We start from the raw sequence: 23,666 nt of genomic DNA, 5'->3' as shown, positions 1-23,666 counted from the left end.
AATATCAGGTCATCTCTAGAATAGTCCGCATTAGTAGCCAGAGAGCCGCTTCCAGTGACACCGGCCACCATATAAATTTGTTAGACGAGGATCGGGGGGGAAGAGATGCAACATAAAAAGAAGAAAGAATGACTGATGATCAACTATTGTTTATCTACCACTTTCCAAGATCTTTCTTTGCAGGCCTTCTATTCTTATCTTCCTTTGTTTTCCTGCTCCTTTGCCTTTTTTTCTTTTGCATATCTACCAACTGCAAGCCATTGGGGAAAGATATAGCCTAGGAATTATATTTAGTGTTCAGTATTAGTTTCTTTGCCTACGGTTGAATAAAACAAACAAGCAGTGACTGGCTTCAGGGGGAGAAAAACAAATCAGGGGACCACAAACCAGAAAAACCAGTTTGGGGAAAAATGCATTATTATGCTCAGGGAGAAACGTTACTTAATGCTTGAGTACACACATCTCCAAAAATACATCCCTGTACGATTGTTCTGAAGAAACAAGCAAGAGCCAAAAAGACGATGTAGAAAGACAACAGCCTGTGCATATTTCTTACCTACAGACTGACTTTTGAATGTTAATCAGCATATTTTGCAATAATTGCCATCTTTAATTTGTTGAAGTCAGGATTGACTCGTGCTTTCACTCATATTCCACTTCGCTCCCAGCTTGACAAAGAAAAGGGAGGGAGATGAAATGGGATGCAAGGGGTGGGGGGGAGGAATGGCATCCAAGGATCCTTGGTTCCCGTGAGACATTGCTCCCCCCTCAAGGACACCCTGAGCAGATGTCACAGCGTGGTCAGCTGGTTCCCATAACAAAATGAACAGAACAGATTGGTGGATGTAATGGACTGTGGGTGGCCCATGGGGTAAAGGGGAATGAATTATGTGTGCTTTTGCATGGGAAGCCCGGAGCTGCTTTCGCTTCTTCTGTGCCGGTGTGGTTTATTCAGTAAAGTTTTATACTCTTGGAAAATAATGCACCAGGAGTTTCTTTTTTTCTGGATTTGCTAACTGGAAAGTTGACATTTAGGTTTTATTGCAGTTTTCTCCAAATTGATGCCTCTAGATGTGTGGGAAAGTAACTCTCAGGTTTCCAGCCTGCTGAAAGCAATAGGGTCAGCAGCCCCCAACCTTTGCGGCTTGGCGGGCCGGCGGGGAGAGGGGAAGGGGGAACCAGGCCGCATGAGTGGCAGGCTAGTGCATGTGTTGTGTGCATGGCCCTATTCTAAACAGGCCATGGCCCGGCACTGGGCCATAGCCCAGGGGTTGGGGAACCCTGCAACAGGTTGTCTTTTGCATTATCACGATATGCCAGAGTCTGTTAATTTTACTTATGTACTTATTACAGTTATTTATATATTACTTTCAGGATTACATATCTTTTAAGCAATATCATCAATAATATTTCAATAAATAGTATTTTAAAAAACAAAACAACTTATAGAATCCTTCAGCCAGGAAAATCAGTAGCCATAAGGAACGCCAAAAGATGCTCTAAGACTGTAGAGTTGTGTACCCTTCGGATATTGTATATGTGGACCACAAAACCCAAAATTCTTAGCCAACTTCACTACGAATTCTAGGAACAAAACATTTCAGAGAAGTCTGTTTGGAGAAGGCCTTATAATTCATATTAAGGAAAGAGTCAATTACTTATGGATTATACGATAACACTCCAGCTGAAATTATAAACCAGAAATTTAATAATTTAAATTTAATAAATTTACAAACCTTTGTAGCGCCATCCCTCAGATGTGAGTTAATTAAATGTAACTGAGTACAATACATATAGGAAATTTGATATTAGTTCTCTCCTTTTCAAGTTGGCACATCTTTTCCTTTCCACTCTCATGGCCCAGTTTTCCTATTTCAGTACATGCTACAACTTTTCACTATCAGATTAAGCCTTCACTTCAGGAAAACAGTAAATTTGTCTTCTGTCTGATCTTTTGGTCTCGTGTTTGCGTTTCCTCTTGAAAATATCCTGTTGTTGCTTAGTTAATCTACTTGTCTGATATGTCTTTTTAACCCCATGATTTTTGCATTCTTTCAAAAACTATGTTGAAAGCACTGTAATAAAATACAAAATTTAAAATCTGTAATTAGTACTTAATTTAAACTTAATCAACAAATTAACAATTCAATTTTGTTAAGTTTGTAGTTCACAATGTAAGACATAGTGCAAATACCAAAAAAATTGGAAAAATGGTCATTGCGAAACTATGTCAACTCTTTCAAGCAACAATCTAAGTAAAGAAGGGTAGTGAAACAACTTTCTGGGGGTTTTCACCCAAAAAGAATGGCCAAAAGATTGTTAATAGATGAACTAACCAACAAGCTAATGTGGCATTTTTTTCTAGCAACAATTACTGGTCTACAAAGTTATTTCTTAAATGTTTGATATTTTATTGCTCTGAATACTTAGCTATTTATTTGCCAAGGGCTATGTAGGTAGGCACATGCCCTCTTCTACAAGTAAACAATCTGCCTCTCACTGCAATTGTGGGTGGGCCCCTTGCCTTTTCACATATTTGCTCATGTGTAGGATGGAAAGAGTACATGGATCCTGGCAAGCTGGAAGAAACAGGAACTATTGCCTGACAGATGCCCCTTTTTTCAATGGAAAGATATTGTCATTGTCAGAAAAGGCTTTGGTTATTATTCTTTTATGCTTTGAAAAGACACAATGGCTTTTCTTTTGTACATTTGCTTCAACTAAAAGCACCTCAAGTGATAAAGACGAAGCAGTACGTTTTAAAGTCTAAGTTGGTAGGCACTAACACACTTCATACTCATTTCCCGAATGTTTCCAGATCTATATAATAACTATTCAGAGAAGCTAAGAAAGACAGAACACCAATTCCTTAATGAAGCAGCCACAATGAAGCTCACACAGGGCACAATACAACGTTCTTTCTCTGACACTCCCATGGCCTGATTCCCAGAACTAGTAGACTGAAAAGGATGTGAAGATTGAAAATAGATGGCAGTAATGCTCCACTGAGGTAGGTCTTCGGAATATTGCACTTTACATATTTCTCCAACAACTATATGATTGGCGATATCTAGGGAGTCTGAAAGATGAATTTATAGATGAAAAAATTCTGATGTATTGACACTGCCCAAAATCAAGAGGGGACTATAAACACTTCAAAAGTCTAGCAAATCTGGAGGTTAGAGAATTTGAGAGGAATTTCCTGGCCTTAGATTTCATAAGATGAAATCATTAGTAAATCCCAAGAAAAGAAGGGGAGATCTTAAGGAACAGCAAATATTTTTTTTTTCTTTTTAATCCAGAACTTATACATTTATTGTTTTCTTAGATTTATATCCCATGGGTCTGTCAGGAGTTCAAGGTAAATTGCATAGTACTTCCTCCTTTTTTCATTACGAGGCAACACTGTGAAATAGGTTGGACTGAGAAAGTGGTTGATCCAGTAAGTTTCCATGAAGATGGACTATAATCTACTTCCCTTCTTTAAAAAAAAACTTTTTTAGTAGACCTTTCATAGAATCATGAACCACTTAACCTTCCCTCTACCACAACCCACAAACTCCTCAATTAAAACTACTCCATATAACTTAGCAATAGAAGAAATCAAAGAGAACACAGTATATTTTACTTTACTGCAGCCCAATCTAGAATAGCTGCAGAAGCAAATGATCTTCTGTAAGATCAGTCCTAATGAATCCCCAAGAAACACAAATCAAGTGGCTTATTTTAACTTTATTTACGATCGGCAGCATTTCAACCATGCCATTTAGAACCTCCCATCATTGACTCTTTTATAACGAGTATCCAAGCAGCAGGTGGGACTTAGCAAGCCCAAGCTTGCATAATTCCAGACAAGGAAAGAATGAACAATGAGAGATATAAACAAGGGACAGGTGATAGCATAGAAACGTAGCATTCAAATCTAGCAAGCTAAAAACAAGAAGAGGTGCCAATAAGCACGCAGACTGTGGGCTTATTTCCAAAGTTCCCTACAAAAATACATTTTTCTTTTACCACAAAAGCTATCTGCCCCTTCCCTGCTAGTTGGCAGTCTGAGTGGGAAGCTGTGCAGAAGAGAGATGGAGGCCATTCCATCACCCTGTGGCCCTAAAAATCTATCCTGCTTACTTCATTTTTACCCATCAATATGTCTCCTATAGACTATGCCTGAAGAAATGCAGCCCCTGAGAAAAGGAGATGGCTCTTTTTATGGCCGAAAGCTACAAAGCCTGTATAGGTAGTCCTCATTCAATGACCTCAGCTAGGACCACAATTTCTGTTGCTAAGCGAAGCAGCTGTTTGGAAAAGCATCAAGCTTAGCAACAGAGTTTTGGGATACCTGGCTGCGATTGTAAGTTGAAGACTGTGACTGGGTCCTCGTGTTTCTCCTGCTCTGTTCCTCTACCTTGGCTGGGCCCAGCAAGTTTCCTTCCGCAGTCCAGGCTGCCCTGCCGACTTGCCTCCACTTCAACCCCACCCATTTCCCCACCATCTCTGTCCTTTTGGCCATCCTGCCCTTCGCCTCCAACATCTAGCCCTTGCTGCCCTCAACTGCCCTTTGCCATTCTCTTCCACCACTGCTGGTCAGGAATCCAGGCATGGGCAAGGGGGCAGCCCTGGGATATGCGAGGTGAGCATGGCAAGGAGGTTGTTGGGCCCAGCTGAGGGGAAGACAGCAGGATGGAGCGAGCATCATATAGCGTAAGGCAGGGGTGGGCAACTATGGCCCTTTTATGAATTATGGACTTCAACTCCCAGAATTCCTGAGCAAGCCATGCTAGCTCAGGAATTTTGGGAGTTGAAGTCCACAAGTCATAAAGGGGCCATAGTTGCCCGCCTCTGGCGTAAGGGAATCCTGTGCTCCTTGCCTAATGACCACTTTGTTCAGGGATGGAAATTAATCCAAATTAGCATAATTAAGCACTGCTGGCCACCACTTTCATCCAGGGAGATGCCACCTGCCCCACTACCCTGCCTCCAACATGGACTCCATCCCACTGCCTCCTCCCTGGTTGGGCTAAGCAAACTCCACTCGGCAGACAAGGCCACACTGCTCTGCTAGGTGGGCTCTGCCCTCATCTGATCCTGGGCCAGCATCAGGGCGAAGGCCGGATAGGGATGGCGCGGTTGGTGGGGGGCTGAAGGAAGCAGTGGCAGAGTGCAAGTCAGCCAAAAAAGCAGAGATAGCGGTGGGAGGAGGAGAGAGAGACAGATAGGCGGCAGGAATTGAAGCTCATACTGTGACTGTAAATATGGGCAGCTTGCTAAGCACCGAAATTTTGATCATGTGCCCATGGGAACACTGCAGTAGTTATAACTTTGACGACCCAGCATAACTACCATTTGTCCAGGTCTGTCATACCTTCAGAGAAGCATTGCACAAATGATCCGCAAGGTACAGGTAAGTGAGGACTACCTATAAATATTATTGGATCTTTGTTTTGAAGCAAAACGTATTGCTACCTTCAGTGAAGAAAGTAATCCTGTAGTGCTTAGAGCTAATCCATGCCAACTAATTTTCTTGATAATATTTTGCATCAGCAAAGCATCAGCTTTTGATTTAAGCTTCAGCTAATTAGCTTTAGGAATTACATTCCTTAAATTGTGTATTCCACAACAATATTTTGAATATTCACACGACAGAGAATGCAGGTATGGATTTTCTCTTATTTATGGCCTTCTTTTCTCAATCAGATCAATAAAGAGGCTGTAAAAGCAGAAATAAGTCTCATGAACACAATTCTTTCCTGGGGAATAATAGACAACCTGGCTAGACAGACTGATTACAAAAAGAAATGTAAGGTGCAAAATCGATTTTCATGGCTGCTCAATGCCACCTTCCAACAGAGTGCTGAACCTTTTGTCCATATCCAGAATTCAACACAAACCAAGTACCTTAGCATTAAACTGGGCCGGTCTGCGAAAATGAAACTTCTTGATATAAAAGAAACCTATTTCATATTTCTGTTTGTTGATAATCCACACCGAGGGGAGAAAATGCTACACCACCTCTGAATACTTAAGGAAAATAACTGACATTCAGCAAACAAAGGAAATGTGGCCATCCATGACAGAAGCATTTCTCAAACTAATGCAGTGAACATTTGTACTTTTCTAATTTTACAATGCAGTTTTGTAATCAACGAAAACTGAACAAAAATAAAGCCCTTCTATTAGGAAAAAGAAAAGTTGGCAGAAAATGCAAATGTCAGAAGAAACACAAACACCAAATGTAGGCACCAACAGGCACAACATTTCAGGAAGAGGAAGGAAGAACTCAGTTAGGAGAAACAACAAACTGAGATATCAAATTTGACCAATTTGACCCTGCTAGATAACAACCTTTGTCTTGTTTTTTACATTATCAGCAGATTCTGCAGCTTTACACTTTATACATCGCTATCCAATATAGCCAGGTTTCAATCTTCAGAATGGAATTTGTAAGGTCAATGAAGCAACATTAAATCCTGTAACTGTCATTTCTTTCTTGCTGCCCAGGATATAATAAAAGCCGCCTCCCCTAACCCCTGACTACTAATGAGGGAGATCTCCCTCTTACATTGAGTGAGAAAAATCAGCTTCACTTCATGTAGACAGTTGGAAGTAAAAAAAATAATTGGTACAATATGCTAGTTCCAAACTTGGCAAAGAGACCAAACCTTCCCAAAGGCCAAGGTCAGTCATGAGCCTTTGTATGCTGCACCGGGAAAACAATGCTTCATACAGTCACAATGCTCTCATTCTGAGGAGGAGAAAATGGCTACAGCAACTTCATGCCTCTAACGGCTATAGGCATTATGCATGATGTAGAACAGGCAAATCTCTGACATAAGTATCAAAGGTGACACACAGCAATGATTTAGGTGACACACTTGCACTCGCCAACATCCAACGCCAACTATTCTCGAAAGCATGACCTGTTCTCAACCCAATTTGGGGAACGGCGAGAGGCAGTCTTTTTGAGGGGCAGCAGTAGTGCAAGGCCTGGGGCTTCATTTCAGGCCCAGCCTCAGTTCAGGATGGCCTAGATGTGGGGAGAGAGAAGAAATTCTTTCTCTTTTGTGTGTGTGTGTGTGTGTGTGTGTGTGTGTGTATGTGTGTGAGATAGAGAGACAGAAACAGAGATACACAGAGAGAGAGATAGAGAGAGAGAGACAAAGAAGCAGACCCAAATTAGGCATTTTCTGAATATTTGACATGCTGAGCCCAAAGAGTTCACCATTCCTGATTTAGAGTCAAAAATCAGAGTATAGATGAAGGAACAGAATCTGACAGTCATATATTGTTTTCTCATTGTCTTTTACACATGCTAATGTTTTCTTCTTTTCATTTACGTTGCTAAGGTCAGTGGATTCACAGTTGTACAACAACTAATAAACTACGTAACTAGACAGATGTTAGAACTATTTTAAAAACTACTTTAAAAAAACAGCAGCACCACTATTTCCAGTGGTGGGATTCAAATTTTTTTGACTACCGGTTCTGTGGGTGCGGCTTGGTGGGCGTGGCAGGGGAAGGATACTGTAAAATCTCCAGTCAGAGGTGGGATTTGCCGGTTCTCCAAACTACTCAAAATTTCCACTACCTTTTCTCCAGAACTGGTCAGAACCTGCTAAATACCACCTTTGGCCATTTTCCGCAAATATTAGTTAATTGTTATTCAAGAAGTATCTTGAAGTTCTCTCTGCATATGAACATAAACAACCATAGGCCTCCAATATGATTTATAATGTATCTCATTATGCTAACTTCTTTCTTTTTTATATTATAGATTTCTGCGGACATCATTATTTGCAACTAATTTACTTGATCAGATGACCAACAAACCCTTCAAAATTTGCTGGTGCCATTGATCTTCTCCTACAAGACACAACGTTCATTATTCTTTGCAATCCTAAGCATTCAGGAAACGAATGACATAATGTGGCAATCTTCCATGTGGCTCAGCTGCAAAAATTCAAAAGGAAGCAAATTATGGTTTCGCTGCAGTTTTCTAATGAAGAGGAATGGTATATTGACAGATCAGAAGTGAGCAAACAGATCTGTGATCAGGAACAACTGGACATACATAAAACTCCTGGAGTTCAGTGGCTTTATCTCATCTTAGAATGCAGAATTTTCCTAAGTAATCAAAGAACTAGCAAAGGCACCTTATTTATAGACCTTTGCATAGAAGGTGCAAAAAGAAAGTGTGAGCAGTCAACAATTTTTTTTTCTGCATTAGAACAAAATGCCAAGTATCAAACAATCCAAATTACAACTCAAGCATGCTTTATACTTCAACATTAAACTTCTCTCTGAAATCCAAGCAACATAAACCGAGAGAAGGTTAAATCAACCAATGGTTTCCAAATGATTGAATATGAAAAAAACAGGGATTTAGTAGAATTTCATAAAAGATTTTGAGGGCAAAAATAGCTTTCCATGAATAATATGCCCTGGTTTTTAAATCAAGAATCACACTTAACTCTTGTGAGAATGCCAGGCTCTTGATTTCAAAATAAGATAAAAATGTGAGAGCTATTTCAAGAATTAGATATAAATTAATTAAATTATTTCCCAGATTTAATGTAATACAATTGTTTCTCAAACAAGAAAACAGAATGGATAAGGTTGCCCCCCTTTTTTCTTGTAAAATTGCAATTTGGTTTTCTGCAGGTATAGTCTTCTTCATCTGCCAATCACAACTGGAACTGGCAACTCCGTCACTAAGCAGCGTAGTCGTAAAATGAAAAATCACCTTACTGCATCCGATTTACAGCCACTAATTCATGAGTTCTTTCTGCAGTCATTAAGTGAATCACCATGGATCATTAAGTGCCAGATCATGGGATTTGTGACTTCCTGTCAGTTTCCGCATTGACATTGCTCATCAAAGGTGATCATGTGACCATAGAAAGTTGTAACCATTGTAGGTGCAGATCCATGGCCAAGTGTCTGAATTGCGAGCACAGGACTGTGGGGATGCTGGAATGGGCACAACTTTGAGGACCACTCATAAATCTCATTATTCAGCACCATCATAACTTTGAACGGCACTGAATGATGGTCAAAAGTGTAGACTACCTATAGTGGCACTTTCTGCTTGGTGTTAAAGAAGCGTGAGAACTGCTGCGGTGCTCAGCTTTATTCTGTGCAAACAATGTTACCCTAGGACCCTTCCCACAAGCCTCTGCACTGCATCTAATATTCAACACGCAACCCTCCCTCCCAAGAAATGGTTCAAGTAACACAAGCAAAACGTAGCACTTACGTTAGCCTTGATAAAGCAGAAGTAGAATGCTAACTTGAACACTGATGTAACAGATACTTTTGGACAAACTGAGGTACGGTATGTAATCTAGGGAGATGGTGGCTCTGTGGCTAAGACGCTGAGCTTGTCGATCAGAAAGGTCAGCAGGTCAGTGGTTCGAATCCCTAGCGCCATGTAACAGAGTGAGCTCCCGTTACTTGTCTCAGCTTCTGCCAACCTAGCTGTTCGAAAGCAGGTAAAAGTGCAAGTAGAAAAATAGGGACCACTTTGGTGTAAAGGTAACAGCGTTACGTGAGCCTTCGGTGTTTAGTCATGCCAGCCACATGACCACAGAGACGTTTTCAGACAGCACTGGCTCTTCAGCTTTGTAACAGAGATGAGCACCCTAGAGCCAGAAAGGACTAAGCACGTATGTGCAAGGGGAACCTTTACATTTACATTTATGTAACCTATTTTGGCATTTTGAGATAACTCATTTGATGGCTGAATAGTTTGAGGGTGTTACCTTGCCAGCAGTTATTTACCTGATATATTATTATGTGAGACCAGTCAAATAAAATTATCATCAGCCTATCAGTAGATCCGGATAACTATCAGAGTGACATGAGCAGGAAAAGAAAGTTTGACACAGATTAATTTAGTCACTTTGCATGATGCAAAGTGGGAACAGGTTTCACTAACTCTAAACATGACCAGGTCAAAAGGGACAAAAGGAAAACTTCATGTACAGTTCTAAGATTAATTTCCCTATAAATATACACACACATTGTTATTCTATGGCTCCTAAACAATTGTTCAGAATAGAATTCAAGCACTGTTCCTAGCAAAGATAATCATTTAGAAAAACAAGTAGCATGGTCCTGGTCACTCCAGAAAATCCTGTGTAACCTGAAACAAATTTTTTTAAAAATGGAGCCTAAATTCAGGAAGCACACCAGAGAACTGAGGGGAGCGGTGGAACCTAATCTTGTCCAGGGACAAGATTAACACCCCCCCACCCCAAAAAAAAAGTATCCCAGAGCTACAAAGAAGGAACGAATTTGGAGCAGGGAGGAAAAAGTCTAGCTCAATTACACTGATTTTATTTAACCTTCTCAAAGAAGATGTTTTTTAGTTTTCTGCGCACTTAATCCAATAAAGAGAGTTTTAGCAACTGAAGGAATGTTTTTTACATCAGTTATTTTTAGTTCTGCGGTGTTTTTCAAAATAATGGTTCCTTCCCTAATCTATGCAGGTAGTGCTCAACTTACAACAGCAATTGCGGCTGGAATTTTTATTACTAAGTGATGCAATCACAAAGCACAACTGCAATGTTCAGTGATGGCAATCCGTGAAGTCTTGGCTGCTATTGAATCCCACAGTTGTTAGGTGAGACAACTTGTTGCTGACTTCCGACGACCAAAGTCAGAAAGTTGTAAGTCCCATGCCAAGCAGGCAGGTAAGTGGGAGAAGGAAGGAGCAAGAGGGTGAGTGAAGGCGTGAGGGAGGATTGGGGAGGATGCAAGGGAGGGACCAAGAAGGGCTATGGCGGTTGAGGGAGGGGTGCACCAAGGGCTGTGCAAAGAGTTGCACAAAAGGGGCAACAGAGGCTGGGGAAGGTGCGTGAGGGCGGTTTGGGGAGAAAGTGGGAGTACACAGGAGGAATGGTGAAGGTCAGGGAAGGTGTGTAAGAGTACAATGGGTTGTGTGACAGATACAATAGATACAAACTCAAGGTTAACCGCACCAAACTTGAGTGAAGGAAATACGACTTCAGCAACAGAGTGGTCAATGTCTGGAATACTCTACCTGACTCCGTGGTTTCTTCCCCAAACCCCAAAAACTTTAACCTTAGACTGTCTACTATTGACCTCACCCCTTTCCTAAGAGGCCTGTAGGCACCAATCGTGCCTACCGTCCCTGTCCTGTTGTTTCTTTTATTCTTCTTATATGTATCCATGTATTCATAACTATGTTTTTACTTATACCTATTATCTCATAAGCAATTGACAAACCAAATAAAATAAAAATAAATGAATAAAAATAAATACAATACTGAGTGGGCTAAGAGGGTACCAAGGGGTGTGCGAGTGGCTTGTGAGAGCAAAGAGGAGCTGGGCAAGAATGCACTGGGAGGAGAGACTAACCACAACGATTTGCAACCTTCCCTGCCTGCTTCCCCATTGACTTTCTAATGAAGCTGCAGAGAAGGTTGCAAATGGTGACCATGTGATCTTATTAGAGTACCTGGTAATTAGCCATACATGCAAATCGGTTACCCCATACCCGGATCACGATCATGTGGCTAAAGGAATCCTAAAATGGTTGGAACTCTGAGGACAGTTGTAAACACTATTTGTTCAGCAGCATCATTCAGAACTTCAAATGTTTCCCGAATGAAGGGTCATCGGTCAAGGACTACTTGCAGTCTGGGGATGAGATAACCATAATCCAATATATATGTCTGGAAGGCGCCCATCTAAGGAAGATTGCTGTAGGACAAATGTATCATTAATAAAACCAAAGTTATTGAAGTAACGTGACTGACATCAAAGTGCTTCTCATTCTACATATTACTTGGGGTAGAAGTCCCCTTTTTTTTTCAACATAGCTATTCTGAATGACCCAAGACTTGTCCAAGGGAGAATAGTTGTCTGGGAGAAAAAATGTCATTTGCAGTAGCTCTTTCGTAGCAATGCACTCAACGCACATTCACTGCAGCATCAAACTCCAGGCAACTGAGCATTCTTTTTAAATTCCAGCTCAGATTCATGCCTATACCTATTCATTTGTCACATGAAAGACAAAATAAATGAGAGCCACAATGCAGCAAAGAAAAGGCATGCCATCTCATCCATCTGTACTCTGAATCCAGAGGGCAAGAAAAAATCCTAACATAAGATGTTATATCTGGAGATTAAGCTCAAGGCAGAATTTAACTGCCTTTTTTCATTATTGAAATGAAATGAAGGTATTCAGCAACTATAATCATGGATGACGCCTGGTTCAATAAGCAATAAACATTATTTGTATTATAGTTCAAGGTAATTACTTGGGAAGTGCTGTAAATGGAATTAAATACCTAACTAAATATTAATTGCACTCTGCTCTCAGTCACCAAAGCCTGCTCATACTCAATAGCCTCCTGATGTTGTAGTTTTCTCTCCTAAAGGCAGAAGACCCAAAACTCTTCCTGCATTGCCTGTACTTTTTAAAATTCTATTTTAGACTCAAAATTGACCTTTAGATGTCCACTAAGCACAAAAACACCAAGCATTGTATAATACGTAACGTTGGAGAAAACGTGAGAACAATCAACTCTGTTTTTGAAAATACCAAATATTTGATGCATTTGTTTTGACTCATAATAGCAATATTGTCAACACATGCACTCTCCGCTCAAAATATTTTCAGAGTGGAACAAGCAGCCTTTATGAATAGGTCCGATCTCTATTGTTCCAGGAAGTAGTAGGGAACATTAAGAAGCAGGTTTTGACTAAACAGAGGAAGAAAATTTAACAACTGTAAAGGTAGTCAGAATATTCTATTGTCAAACTTGGTTTACAAGTGGCAACACCAATGAAATGAAAGAATTGGCAATGGGGAGGGAAGAGGGATCCCAACAAATGTAAATTAGAATTCAGTCTAAGAAGGAATATATATATATATATAAATTTGCTTGTTTACTTCCATACTGACTGTAAAATCCAAAATGTGGCATAGGAAAGATGATCATTCTGGAGAAGAATAGGAGAGCCAGCAGACTGGTGCTTGCAGCAGAATAGGGAGATCCTTGATTCAATAAATTATGAGCACCGTCATTTCACTGCAATGACTGCTTTCTTTCTGTCAGGTTGATTTGGGACACACTTGCCCAACAACCCAGTCACGGGTCCATTTGACCAAACTATACCTAATTTTTTTTTTAAAAAAAATTAAATCTATGTACCATTTCTCAGGCAAAATTATAGGAGATCCTCCTTGCAAGGGAAGAAAATGCAAGTATAAGTGATTCACATCAGGGCTTTCTATCAGCTTTCTATATTATTGATTTTATTAATAGTTCTAAAAAGAAGTTAAAACTAATACAGACTAAAGAAAGAAAAGAAAGGAAAAAAAGAAGACAAAAAGACAAAAATGCAAAAAATATAAATAGCTTCTGATTTCCTTTGCAGCAAATACAAATATGATTTTAAAAATTATATACAGTTACAAAAAAACCCCACTTTTTCTATTATCTGTTTTCTCATTATCAAAAACCTACATCAAAGCGTTTGTGAGTTTGACACCCCTGCTCTAATCAAAGAAGTCCGTTTAGCCATCTCTGCAAGTTCCATCATCTTCACCAACCATTCTTCCATTGTGGGTAGTGCCAAACCCTTTCACTTTTAAACTTATAATAATCTTGCAGCAGTTGTCATGTATAATAAAAAAAACTAGACTCCATGACTTTTCTCCAACTGTCTACCCACTAATCACAAAAGGAAACATTTTAGTTTCAATTGTACATTGGTGTTTAAAATATCCTGAATAGTATACTTATGTGCATCCAAAAATTTCTGGCTTTGTTACGCATCCTCCAAACATGACAAAGTGTCCTTTTTTGTTCACATTTCCAGCATAAATTCATGCGTCCTTTTATACATTTTAGATCTCCATAATTATTTTCTTAATGGTTCAGAACATCAGGTCGAACAAGGAAACAAAATCCTCAGCTAAGAACAAGCAATGGGGTTAAAGCAACTTCTCGTTTACATCCTGCATACGTTTGACTTTCAAGCTCTAATTAGCTGAGCAAGAAATATTTTTCCAAGAAAGATGCTTCAAAATCATGTGACTCTTCTTACATGGCCAAGGCTCTTCATGTTTAATCCTTTTTGGTTATTAAACACACCCAGTGGCAAGCTCAGACTTGATTTTCAGAGGGTAGGAGGAGGAGACCTCGGGAACTGGCACCACGTTGTTACTTAGCTAACCAAGAACAAAGCTTTGGATTAACTCAACAAACATTGTAGCAAAAGAGAGACAGGAGACAGCATATTCTCCATGATGGGATTTCCTGCATCCATAAAAAGTCTGGCTAGAAAATGAAGCCAGTAGGGTCCTGAGCTTGGTTGTTTTCCTGCAGACCTTTTCATTAGTGCACTGATGATGTTACCTAGTTTGGTAATGAAACATCTGCTAAAAAATAAATAAATAAAACAACCACGCTCCAAGAGCACGAAGGACTCCACAGTTCAACCCTGAGCTACAAATTTTCTCTTCTAAAACGAATCCTGGAAACTATTGCAACAGTTGAACACATGAGGAAGATGGAGCTTCAGGGGGAAAGGGGGGGGGCGGGAGGAGACCACAGCTGGTTACACAAACAGAATTCGAAAACTATACTTTCAGGCCCTAGTAGTGATCAAGTATTGTGTAGCCCTGAATAATATAAGTTATCAGAGAAGTCACATTCTTGATTGAGGCTGTTGGCTTTTTTAACTGAATTGTTTTGTTTTTTTTCTGGTTTTAATTCTTGTTCACCAAGACCCCTGCAAGAAGGATGGCCATAAAAATTGTTTAAATAAACAAGTCAACTCACCTACGACAAAACCTGCATTGACTACAGGCACAACAGGAAAGAATATAGATCAGTCCTCGATTTACAACCATTCATCTAGTGACTATTTCAAGTTACAATGCCTTATGAAGTTACAATGAAAAGTGACTGATGGCCATTTTCGCACTTAACGACCACTGTACCATCCCCACGGTCACATAATCAAAATCTGGATGCATGGCAACTGGTTCAAATTTATGACAACTGCAGTGTCCCAAGGTCACGTGGCTTTCATTTGAGATCTTCTTAGAAACAAACTCAATAGGGAAGCCAGATTCACTTAAACAACTATGTTACTAACTTAACTATAATGATTCATTTAACTCTTAGCAACAGAAATTTTGGGCTAAATTGTGGTAGTAAGTCAAGCACTAATATTTTTTTAAAAAATAGAATATTGTATTGGCCAAGTGTGATTAGACACACAAGGAATTTGTCTTGGTGTGAATACTTTCAGTATATATAAAAGAAAAGATAAAAGGAAACAGTCAATATAAATCGTAAGTATACAAGCGACAAAGTTACAGTCATACAGTCACCTCGTGAATATGAAATCCATAGTGAATTGCAGATAATAATAAGGAATAAAGAAACCATTAGAGAGCATTTCACTGAGGCAGCCATCATGGGCACCATCTTGGCAGCAGAGTAAAAATATATAAATACCAAACTAGAATTGATTGACTAATGGTCAATAAATGTAATCCTTGGTGTTTCATAATATCTGTATATCTGTATCTACCATCATCAGGCTTCACAGACGAACACTATACAGCCTGACTCACTATACAAAGTCTGACTCACAGACGAACACAATACAGAAGCCTGATGATGGCAGATGAGATTCTGCCGAAACATTGCTACAACTTTAAAAGCACAACTATAATGACGTGGAAAATACCCGAACAAAGCTGAATACTATACATATAAATACCCGCAAAAACTTAAGATAGATAGATAGATAGATAGATATAGTGTTCATCTGTGAGTCAGGCTTTTATAGTGGTTTCAGATTTAAATTTGGGGCAGCCTATTGCTGTGCCAGAATGGTTTTTTCTTCACCCTGATTGGTTGGGAGTCTTGGTCTGTGTTTATTGGTCTTGGAGTTCGCTGTGTTCTGCTTGATTGGTGTTTCTAATATCTCCTGTCTGTTTTTTGTCTCTTTTTGTCTCTTGATTAGCTGGCAACATTGTGTTGCTTTATTGGAGGCCTTTAGTGCAGCTTGGCTCTGGGTAAATGGACGGCTATTATTAGTTAGGAAGCTAGGTTTCATCTGGGTGCCTGGTTGGGGTGTGTTTGAGCTGGAGGTATCAGGGGGGATCTGTCTGAAACATTGCTACAACTTTAAAAGCACAACTACTATGACGTGGGAAAATACCCGAACAAAGCCGAATGCCATACATGTAGTACCCGCGAAAACTTAAGAAAATGTGTGTATGTATGTATACGTATGTGTATATATATATATATATATATATATATATATATATATTTTTTCTGATATATATGGATCTTGTTGTTGTTTCTCCAACACACACACGATGAAGTCTCATTCATCATCATCACACAGAGTGATGTGAGGTGGCTTTTTTCACTGTCAGTGACAGCGCACTACATCACTCTGAAAAGCAGAGCAAACAGAGGCTGATGATGATGAATGGTTCATCGCGTGGAAACAAACACAAAGATCCATATATATATATATATATATATATATATATAAACACACACACACACACACACACGTGTGTGTGTGTGTGTGTGTGTGTGTGGTGTATGGTATTCAGCTTTGTTCGGGTATTTTCCCACATCATTATAGTTGTGCTTTTAAAGTTGTAGCAACGTTTCGGCAGAATCTCATCTGCCATCATCAGGCTTCTGTATAGTGTTCGTCTGTGAGTCAGACTTTTACAGTTGTTTCAGTTTTAAATTTGGGACTAGCCTACTGCTGTGCCAGAATGGTGTTTTTTTTCATCCTGATTGGTTGGAAGTCTTGGTCTGTGTTTATTGGTCTTGGAGTTTGCTGTGTTCTGCTTGATTGGTGTTTGTAATATCTTCTGTCTGTTTTGTGGCTTTTTTTGTGTCTTGATTGGCTGGCAACAGTGTGTTCCTGTATTGGAGGCTTTTAGTGCAGCTTGGCTCCGAGTAAATGGACGGCTATCATTTGTTAGGAAGCTAGGTTTCATCTGGGTGCCTGGTTGGGGTGTGTTTGAGCTGGAGGTATCAGGGGGGATCTGTTTGTGCCCAGGTGTTTGCCTGGCTAGTGGTGTGGAGATTTTTTTGTTTGTGAGTGCAGGCTGGCAAATAATTGACAGTGGTGGAATCATCTCTTCTATTCATGCTTTCAGGTCTTTTTTCAATCTCTATGGCTTTTCTGATAATTCTGTGGCTGGGGTTTTCTATAGTGGCTAGGATTTTGGTGCCATTGAAACTGATGCTATGACCTGTGGCTTTCATGTGTTGGTCATAGCATATATATATATATATATTTCTGTATCTGCCATCATCAGCCTTTGCAGATGAACACTATACAGTCTGACTCACTATACAAAGTCTGACTCACAGACGAACACAATGCAGAAGCCTGATGATGGCAGATGAGATTCTGACGAAACATTGCTACAACTTTAAAAGCACAACCACAATGACGTGGGAAAATACCCGAACAAAGCTGAATGCCATATATATATATATATATATATATATATATATATATATATATATATATATATATATATATATATATATATATATATATATATACACACACACACACACACACACATATATATATATATACACACACATATATACACACACACACACACACAACTTCCTAGATACTTCCAATTTTACGCAGGAGAAAACCCGAATAACCAAAGATCCATATATATATTATATTATATTATATTATATTATATTATATTATATTATATTATATTATATTATATTATATTATATTATCTATATATGTTTTCTTAAGTTTTCGCAGGTACTTACATGTATGGTATTCAGCTTTGTTCAGGTATTTTCCCACGTCATTATAGTTGTGCTTTTAAAGTTGTAGCAATAATGACGTGGGAAAATACCCGAACAAAGCTGAATACCATCCATCCATCCATACATCCATACATGCATACCTAGAAAAAAAATTCAGAAGGTCGAGATAAGAGTCAGCAGGCCCTTTATCTGCAAATCTGGCATTCTACCTTCTCTGATGGGGTTGAGAAACCTGTGATCCTCCTGCTATGACGTAATACAACCCCAAGATCCCTCATCTTTGGCTAAATGGACCAGAGCAGCCAAGAGTTTAATTCAGCAGCATCTGTAAACCCCTCCTTAATTTGCCCCCAAGCATTCTGACCTAACATGGGGAAAAAAAGTGGAGTAAAACAATGACAAGCAAATTGTTCTGGTTCTCTCCCTTAAATCCCCCCCCCAAAAAACCCCTGCTTTTTCCTTTTTTCCAGTAGCAGCACCAAGCTTTCCTTACTGTTTTCTTCCACTGCTCTCTAAAAGAGTCGCATACTGTAGGAGAATCCTGCCAACTATGCACTGCAGCATTGCTAGCTGGCAATCCTAAAGAGGCAATGCAGGTGAAACCAAGAAAGCCTCAGAGCAATCATTGGCTGTAAAGTATACTAACTGGAGGCAACAGTAGCCTCCAACAACTCTGTGAGAGGGATGAATAGTTCAAAAATGTGATAGAAAGATAGATAGGTAGGTAGACAAGACAAAGGTAGATAGACAGACTAGGTAGGTGGCAGTCAGATAAGGTAGACAGACAGGGAGATAGGTACTGGTAAACAAGACAGACAGATGTAGGTAGGTGGCAGGTAATCCGACAAACAGATTAGGCAGACAGACAGACAGATAAGGTAGACAGACAAGGTAGATAAGGTAGATAGACAGGTAAGAGAGGTACCGGTAGACAGACAGACAGATGTAGGTAGGTGGCAGGCAGGCTGACACACAGATTAGGTAGACAGACAGCCAGACAGCCAAGGTAAATCAGTGGCAGGCAGGCAGATAAGGTAGACAGACAGACAGACAAGGTAGATCAGTGGCAGGTAGACAGACAGACAGACAGCCAAGGTAAATCAGTGGCAGGCAGGCAGGTAAGGTAGACAGACAGACAGACAAGGTAGATCAGTGGCAGGTAGACAGACAGACAGACAGCCAAGGTAGATCAGTGGCAGGCAGGCAGATAAGGTAGACAGACAGACAGACAGAAAGACAGACAGACAGCCAAGGTAGATCAGTGGCAGGCAGGCAAATAAGGTAGACAGACAGACAGCCAAGGTAGATCAGTGGCAGGCAGACAGACAAGGTAGATCAGTGGCAGGTAGACAGACAGACAGACAGCCAAGGTAGATCAGTGACAAGCAGGCAGCTAAGGTAGACAGACAGACAGACAGACAGACAGACAGACAGACCAAAAAGGTAGATCAGTGGCAGGCAGGCAGATAAGGTAGACAGATAGACAGCCAAGGTAGATCAGTGGCAGGTAGACAGACAGACAGACAAGGTAGATCAGTGGCAGGCAGGCAGATAAGGTAGACAGACAGACAGAAAGACAGACAGACAGCCAAGGTAGATCAGTGGCAGGTAGACAGACAGACAGACAGCCAAGGTAGGTCAGTGGCAGGTAGACAGACAGAAAACGTCGGGAGGTGGCTGGCAGGTAGGTAGATTTCAGGTCTAGGAATGCTTGAGAAAAGAAAATAGCCGCGAGGGTAAGACAACCGAGTCCCTTGGCTTCAAGCGACAGCCTAGTTCGTACTTCCAGCCCCGGAAAGCTTTGCCTTGGGATCAGAAGATCAAGGGAAGGGAGGGATCCGATCCTTTGGGAATCTCCCCAGCCCTCTGACAACCGCCCTCTGCCGCCCAGGCAATCCACCCCTCCTTCCCAAGCTTCCTTTCAGAGCGGAGTCTTCCCGGCTTCGCCTGCTCAGCGAGCCCCGGCCATGCCCCGGGCACAGGCTGCCTTGGGTCCCCCCCACCCCTCATCCCCGACGAGAGCTCCGGAGCCCTCGCCCGCGCTGCCGGGATGCGGAGTTGTGGCTCGGGTCCCCTGCCCCGAGGCCGGCGCTCCAAGGCAGCCGCGGCGGACTCCCTTTTTCTCCCGATGAAAGGCCAACCCGGCGGGCAGCAGCTGATCGAGCCGATCGGTCCCGGGGCAAGGGCGCGGCCAGAGCCTTCCCTTCCCCTGCTGGGACCACGCAAGGCGCCGCCGACGCCCCGTCCGCCCCCGAGACCCTCCTCCTCACCTGTCCTCCGAGACGCTGATGAGCCCCTCTTCCTTGGGCACAATGGCCGCCATGGTCACCGCGTCTTGCGAGCCCTCCGCTTGGCCGAGCAAGAGGGGCCGCCGAGTGAGCGGCACCGACGGCGAAGGCTGAGCAGCCATGAGGAGCGCGCCGACACAAGCTCCCCGCGCCCGGCCGCCAGCCCGCCCGCCCTACCCTTTCTGGCCGCGCTTGCGCATTCGGAGCAGAGTGGCAACCCGCCCCCCGCTCCCCAAAAGGCTACGGTCGCAACGGCTTTCCCGGGCGACTTCCGGATCTCCAAGGGAGCCTCTCTCCTTGACTCATCTTGTGCGGCCAAACGGAAAGCGGGGCACGGAAGAGAAGGGATATAAGCGGGCGACGGTAAAAAACAAAACAAAAAACCCGGCTTGGCTTCGCTACGAGCTGACTTTCATGGCGGGGATTAGGCATCGTCGCCGCCGCCGCTGGATCCCCCGCCCTTCCTTCCATTTCGAGGGCAAAGAATTTTCTCCTCTCAGGTTCGGCTGTCGACGGGCAGAAATGCCACAGGTAGAAGAAGAAGGATGAGAGAGAGAGGTTTCACCGAGATGATACAGAATAGATAACAGTAGGACAAATGGGCTGGAAGGGACCTTAGAGATCTTCTAGTCCAGCCCCCCCCCAGCTTAGGGGTGGGATTTAAATTTTTTAACAACCGGTTCTGTGGGCGTGGCTTAGGTGGTGGGCATGGCTTGGTGGTCATGTGACTGGCTGGGCATGGCCAAGTCAATGTCACTCACATTGAGGCACGCATCTCCTCGCCTGGCGTCTCATGACTGTGGGGGTGGTGCAACAGTCATAAGTGTGAAAAATGGTCATAAGTCACCTTTTTCAGTGCCATTGTAACTTTCAATGGTCACTCCACAGCAAGCAAAGTACCAGCAAAGGAGGAAAAAAAACTCCAGAGACAGGAAGTCTAGTCCTGCCAAGAATGTAATAAGGGTTAACGGAGAGGCAGTTTCTGTAAGCAACCCCAGAATGTTTCCTTCCTGCCTTCCTTACAGGATTAGGCCAGTAATTTCTTCTAACAACCGGTTCTCCGAACTTCTTAGAATGTTAACAACCAGTTCTAGCGAATAGATGTGAACCTGTAGAATCCCACCCCTGCCCCTGTTCAAGCAGGAGAACCTATACCATTTCAGACAAGTGACTGTCCAGTCTCTTCTTAAAAACCTCCAATGATGAAGCACCCAGAACTTTTGAAGGCAAAGCTGTTCCACTGGTTAATTGTCCTCTCTGTTAGCAAGTGTCTCTCAACTCCAGGTTGCTTCTCCCCTTGATTAGTTTCCATCCATTGTTTCTCATCCCTGCCCTCAGGTGCTTTAGAGAATAATTTGACCCCCTCTTCTTTGTGGCAGCCCCTCAAGTACTAGAATACTCTTATCATGACATCCCTAATTCTTCTTTTCTTTAGACTAGCCAAACCCAAATCCTGCAGCCGTTCTTCATGTGCTTAAGTCTCCAGGCCTTTGATCATCTTAGTTGCTCTTCTCTGAACTTTTTCTAAAGTCTCAACATCTATATAGCTGACCTGTTTTGTGAAGTTTAGAAAACTAAAGAATGACAAGCTCTCTCTTTTTTTTTTAGGCAGCGGCCTAAAAACATAATGCCCTCTCTTCCTCCTTTTCCCCAAAGCGAACAAAACTCCAAAGACCATCTAGGGTGGCGTTTATAATTAAGCCAAGCGGAAGCTTCTTATAAACATAACAGTTGGGTTTCCAGGACTTCTGTATGAGGAGAGGGTTCAAAGAATCCAAAGATGGTTTTCCTGCTTCAGCAAGGGGCTGGACTAGAAGACCTCTAAGGCCCCTTCCAGCTCATTCTAATTCCTTGTGTAAAAGGCAGGAGGGGAACGGGTGTACATATGCATGTGACATATAATGCTCACATTCCCAATTTGCTTCGGATTTGATAATAGATGCCACTCAAAGCTATCTTCCATTCCCCCCAATGGAAAGACAGCCAGATTGATATTCTGCTAGATGTAAAGGTTCTGAAAAGCCCGGGTGTGCTGAAGATAAGGCCTGATTCTTAGGCTTGGATGGAAATCCTTCTGAGATTGTTGGGCAGCTAACTGCCTTCCTTGGTGTTTTTGTTCTAACTCTTAAAGAGCTCTTCTTTTTTCTAACTCCTTGACTAATCACATTAAAAAGGGTTTACTACTAGAGCACTCTGTTGAGGCAGCAAGCAGAGGAAACTGATTGTTCCAGTAAACATCATCGTCCTTTCTCAAAAAAAAAAAATGGAACTCATTGCAGTGTATTTTTGGTTGACCCTGAAATGCCTGAGATAGCTTCTTTGTTAGGTCTTCTGGCATTAATGTTGTTCCCCCTAAGAGAAAATACTTAACAATAGCTGGCAATCAGGCTTTTCCAATGGCACAAAAGTGAAGAATAAATGAACCTATTAGCCTTATCTCTCTTAAATTAGGTCCTGGATTTATTCACCCCGGAAGTTTTACAGAGGGAGAGGGAGGAGAGAGGGAGGGAGGGAGAGGGAGAAGGGAGGGGGAGAGAGAGAGAGATTGTGCTATTTAAATAAAGCTGATATGCATTTATAAATGAGTCTGGTCTGGTGGGTTGTATTTGCACATACCGTAGCTTACATATAAGCTGGAGTAGGCCTTTATTTACGCTTTTCACACAAGATTTTGTTTAAAAAGGAATCCAATCAGATTTAAAATCAACACATTCTCCATATAGACCCACATGGGTTAAATGCAATTTCTTTCAGGCACACATTGTAAGCAGCACTCCTGAAGCTCTGAATAGGATCATTAGTTTTCTCTGGGGTTAAAACCACTGGTATACTACAGATCTCTTTCAGCTGCTATTCCACACACATACACACACCCCAGCTTGTCAGAGATTTAAAAAGACTGCCAGTGTTTGGATCAAGATTATCACCAAACTGCTCTGAGCCCCAGATTGATCAGTCAAATATGGTCAGATACAGGTCATATTTCAGTTCAGATCATCCCACAAATAACAATTTATAATGTGTGTGCTACTAGAGATCAAAACAGTTTATTTGCACAATATGGGTTTCTTAAAATATTCTATATTCACTGTTTAGAGCAAGCAAACAAAACAAGATTCTTTTACTGTGCCATGAACCAAAATTATGGTATATTTAAATGTTTAATATACAATATGCACTTTTAGGTCCATTTATAGGTGTCTGCCGCTCCCACTCACTGCTTTCTTTTTTTTGGTGGCGTTTCTCTGCAAAAGCTGACCAAGGCTAGATTATTCATGAATCCCCATTGTTGAGTCTTTTTATTTCAAGAAGTCAGACATCCCTGCTAATTTTGGCTGTAGACCAGGAGTGTCGTTCACCAGAAAAGCTCGACTTCACATACTGTCCAAACATGGGGATGGGGAATGGGTTTGAAAAAGAAACAAGAACTTTTTCATGGCAACACAAAGATTTACATCTTTCTCTTACAAGAGAAGACTGCGGAAGGGAAAAGGGGCAGGCATTACATTAGCTCAGGCACAATACAGCAACAAGAGGAAGTAGA

At 41.5% G+C, this 23,666-nt stretch overlaps 1 protein-coding gene across 2 annotated transcripts in view; it reads right to left on the bottom strand.

The window, feature by feature from the left end:
- WDFY2 (WD repeat and FYVE domain containing 2) overlaps positions 1–20,297 on the bottom strand; it is a 54,042-nt gene extending 33,745 nt beyond the window's left edge. For both annotated transcript variants that reach the window (XM_026710344.2, XM_087918104.1), the window contains exon 1: positions 20,105–20,297. In XM_026710344.2, the coding sequence (XP_026566129.1) occupies positions 20,105–20,244 (140 nt within the window). In that variant the 5' untranslated portion in view covers positions 20,245–20,297. The remainder of the gene's footprint in view (positions 1–20,104) is intronic.
- Positions 20,298–23,666: the final 3,369 nt, after the last annotated feature.

The sequence above is a fragment of the Pseudonaja textilis genome, chromosome 1 (assembly GCF_049901715.1).
Source record: "Pseudonaja textilis isolate UNSWEBS1 chromosome 1, rPseTex1.2, whole genome shotgun sequence".
Classification (NCBI taxonomy): Eukaryota; Metazoa; Chordata; class Lepidosauria; order Squamata; family Elapidae; genus Pseudonaja; species Pseudonaja textilis.
This window is presented reverse-complemented; position numbering and strand designations above follow the sequence as displayed.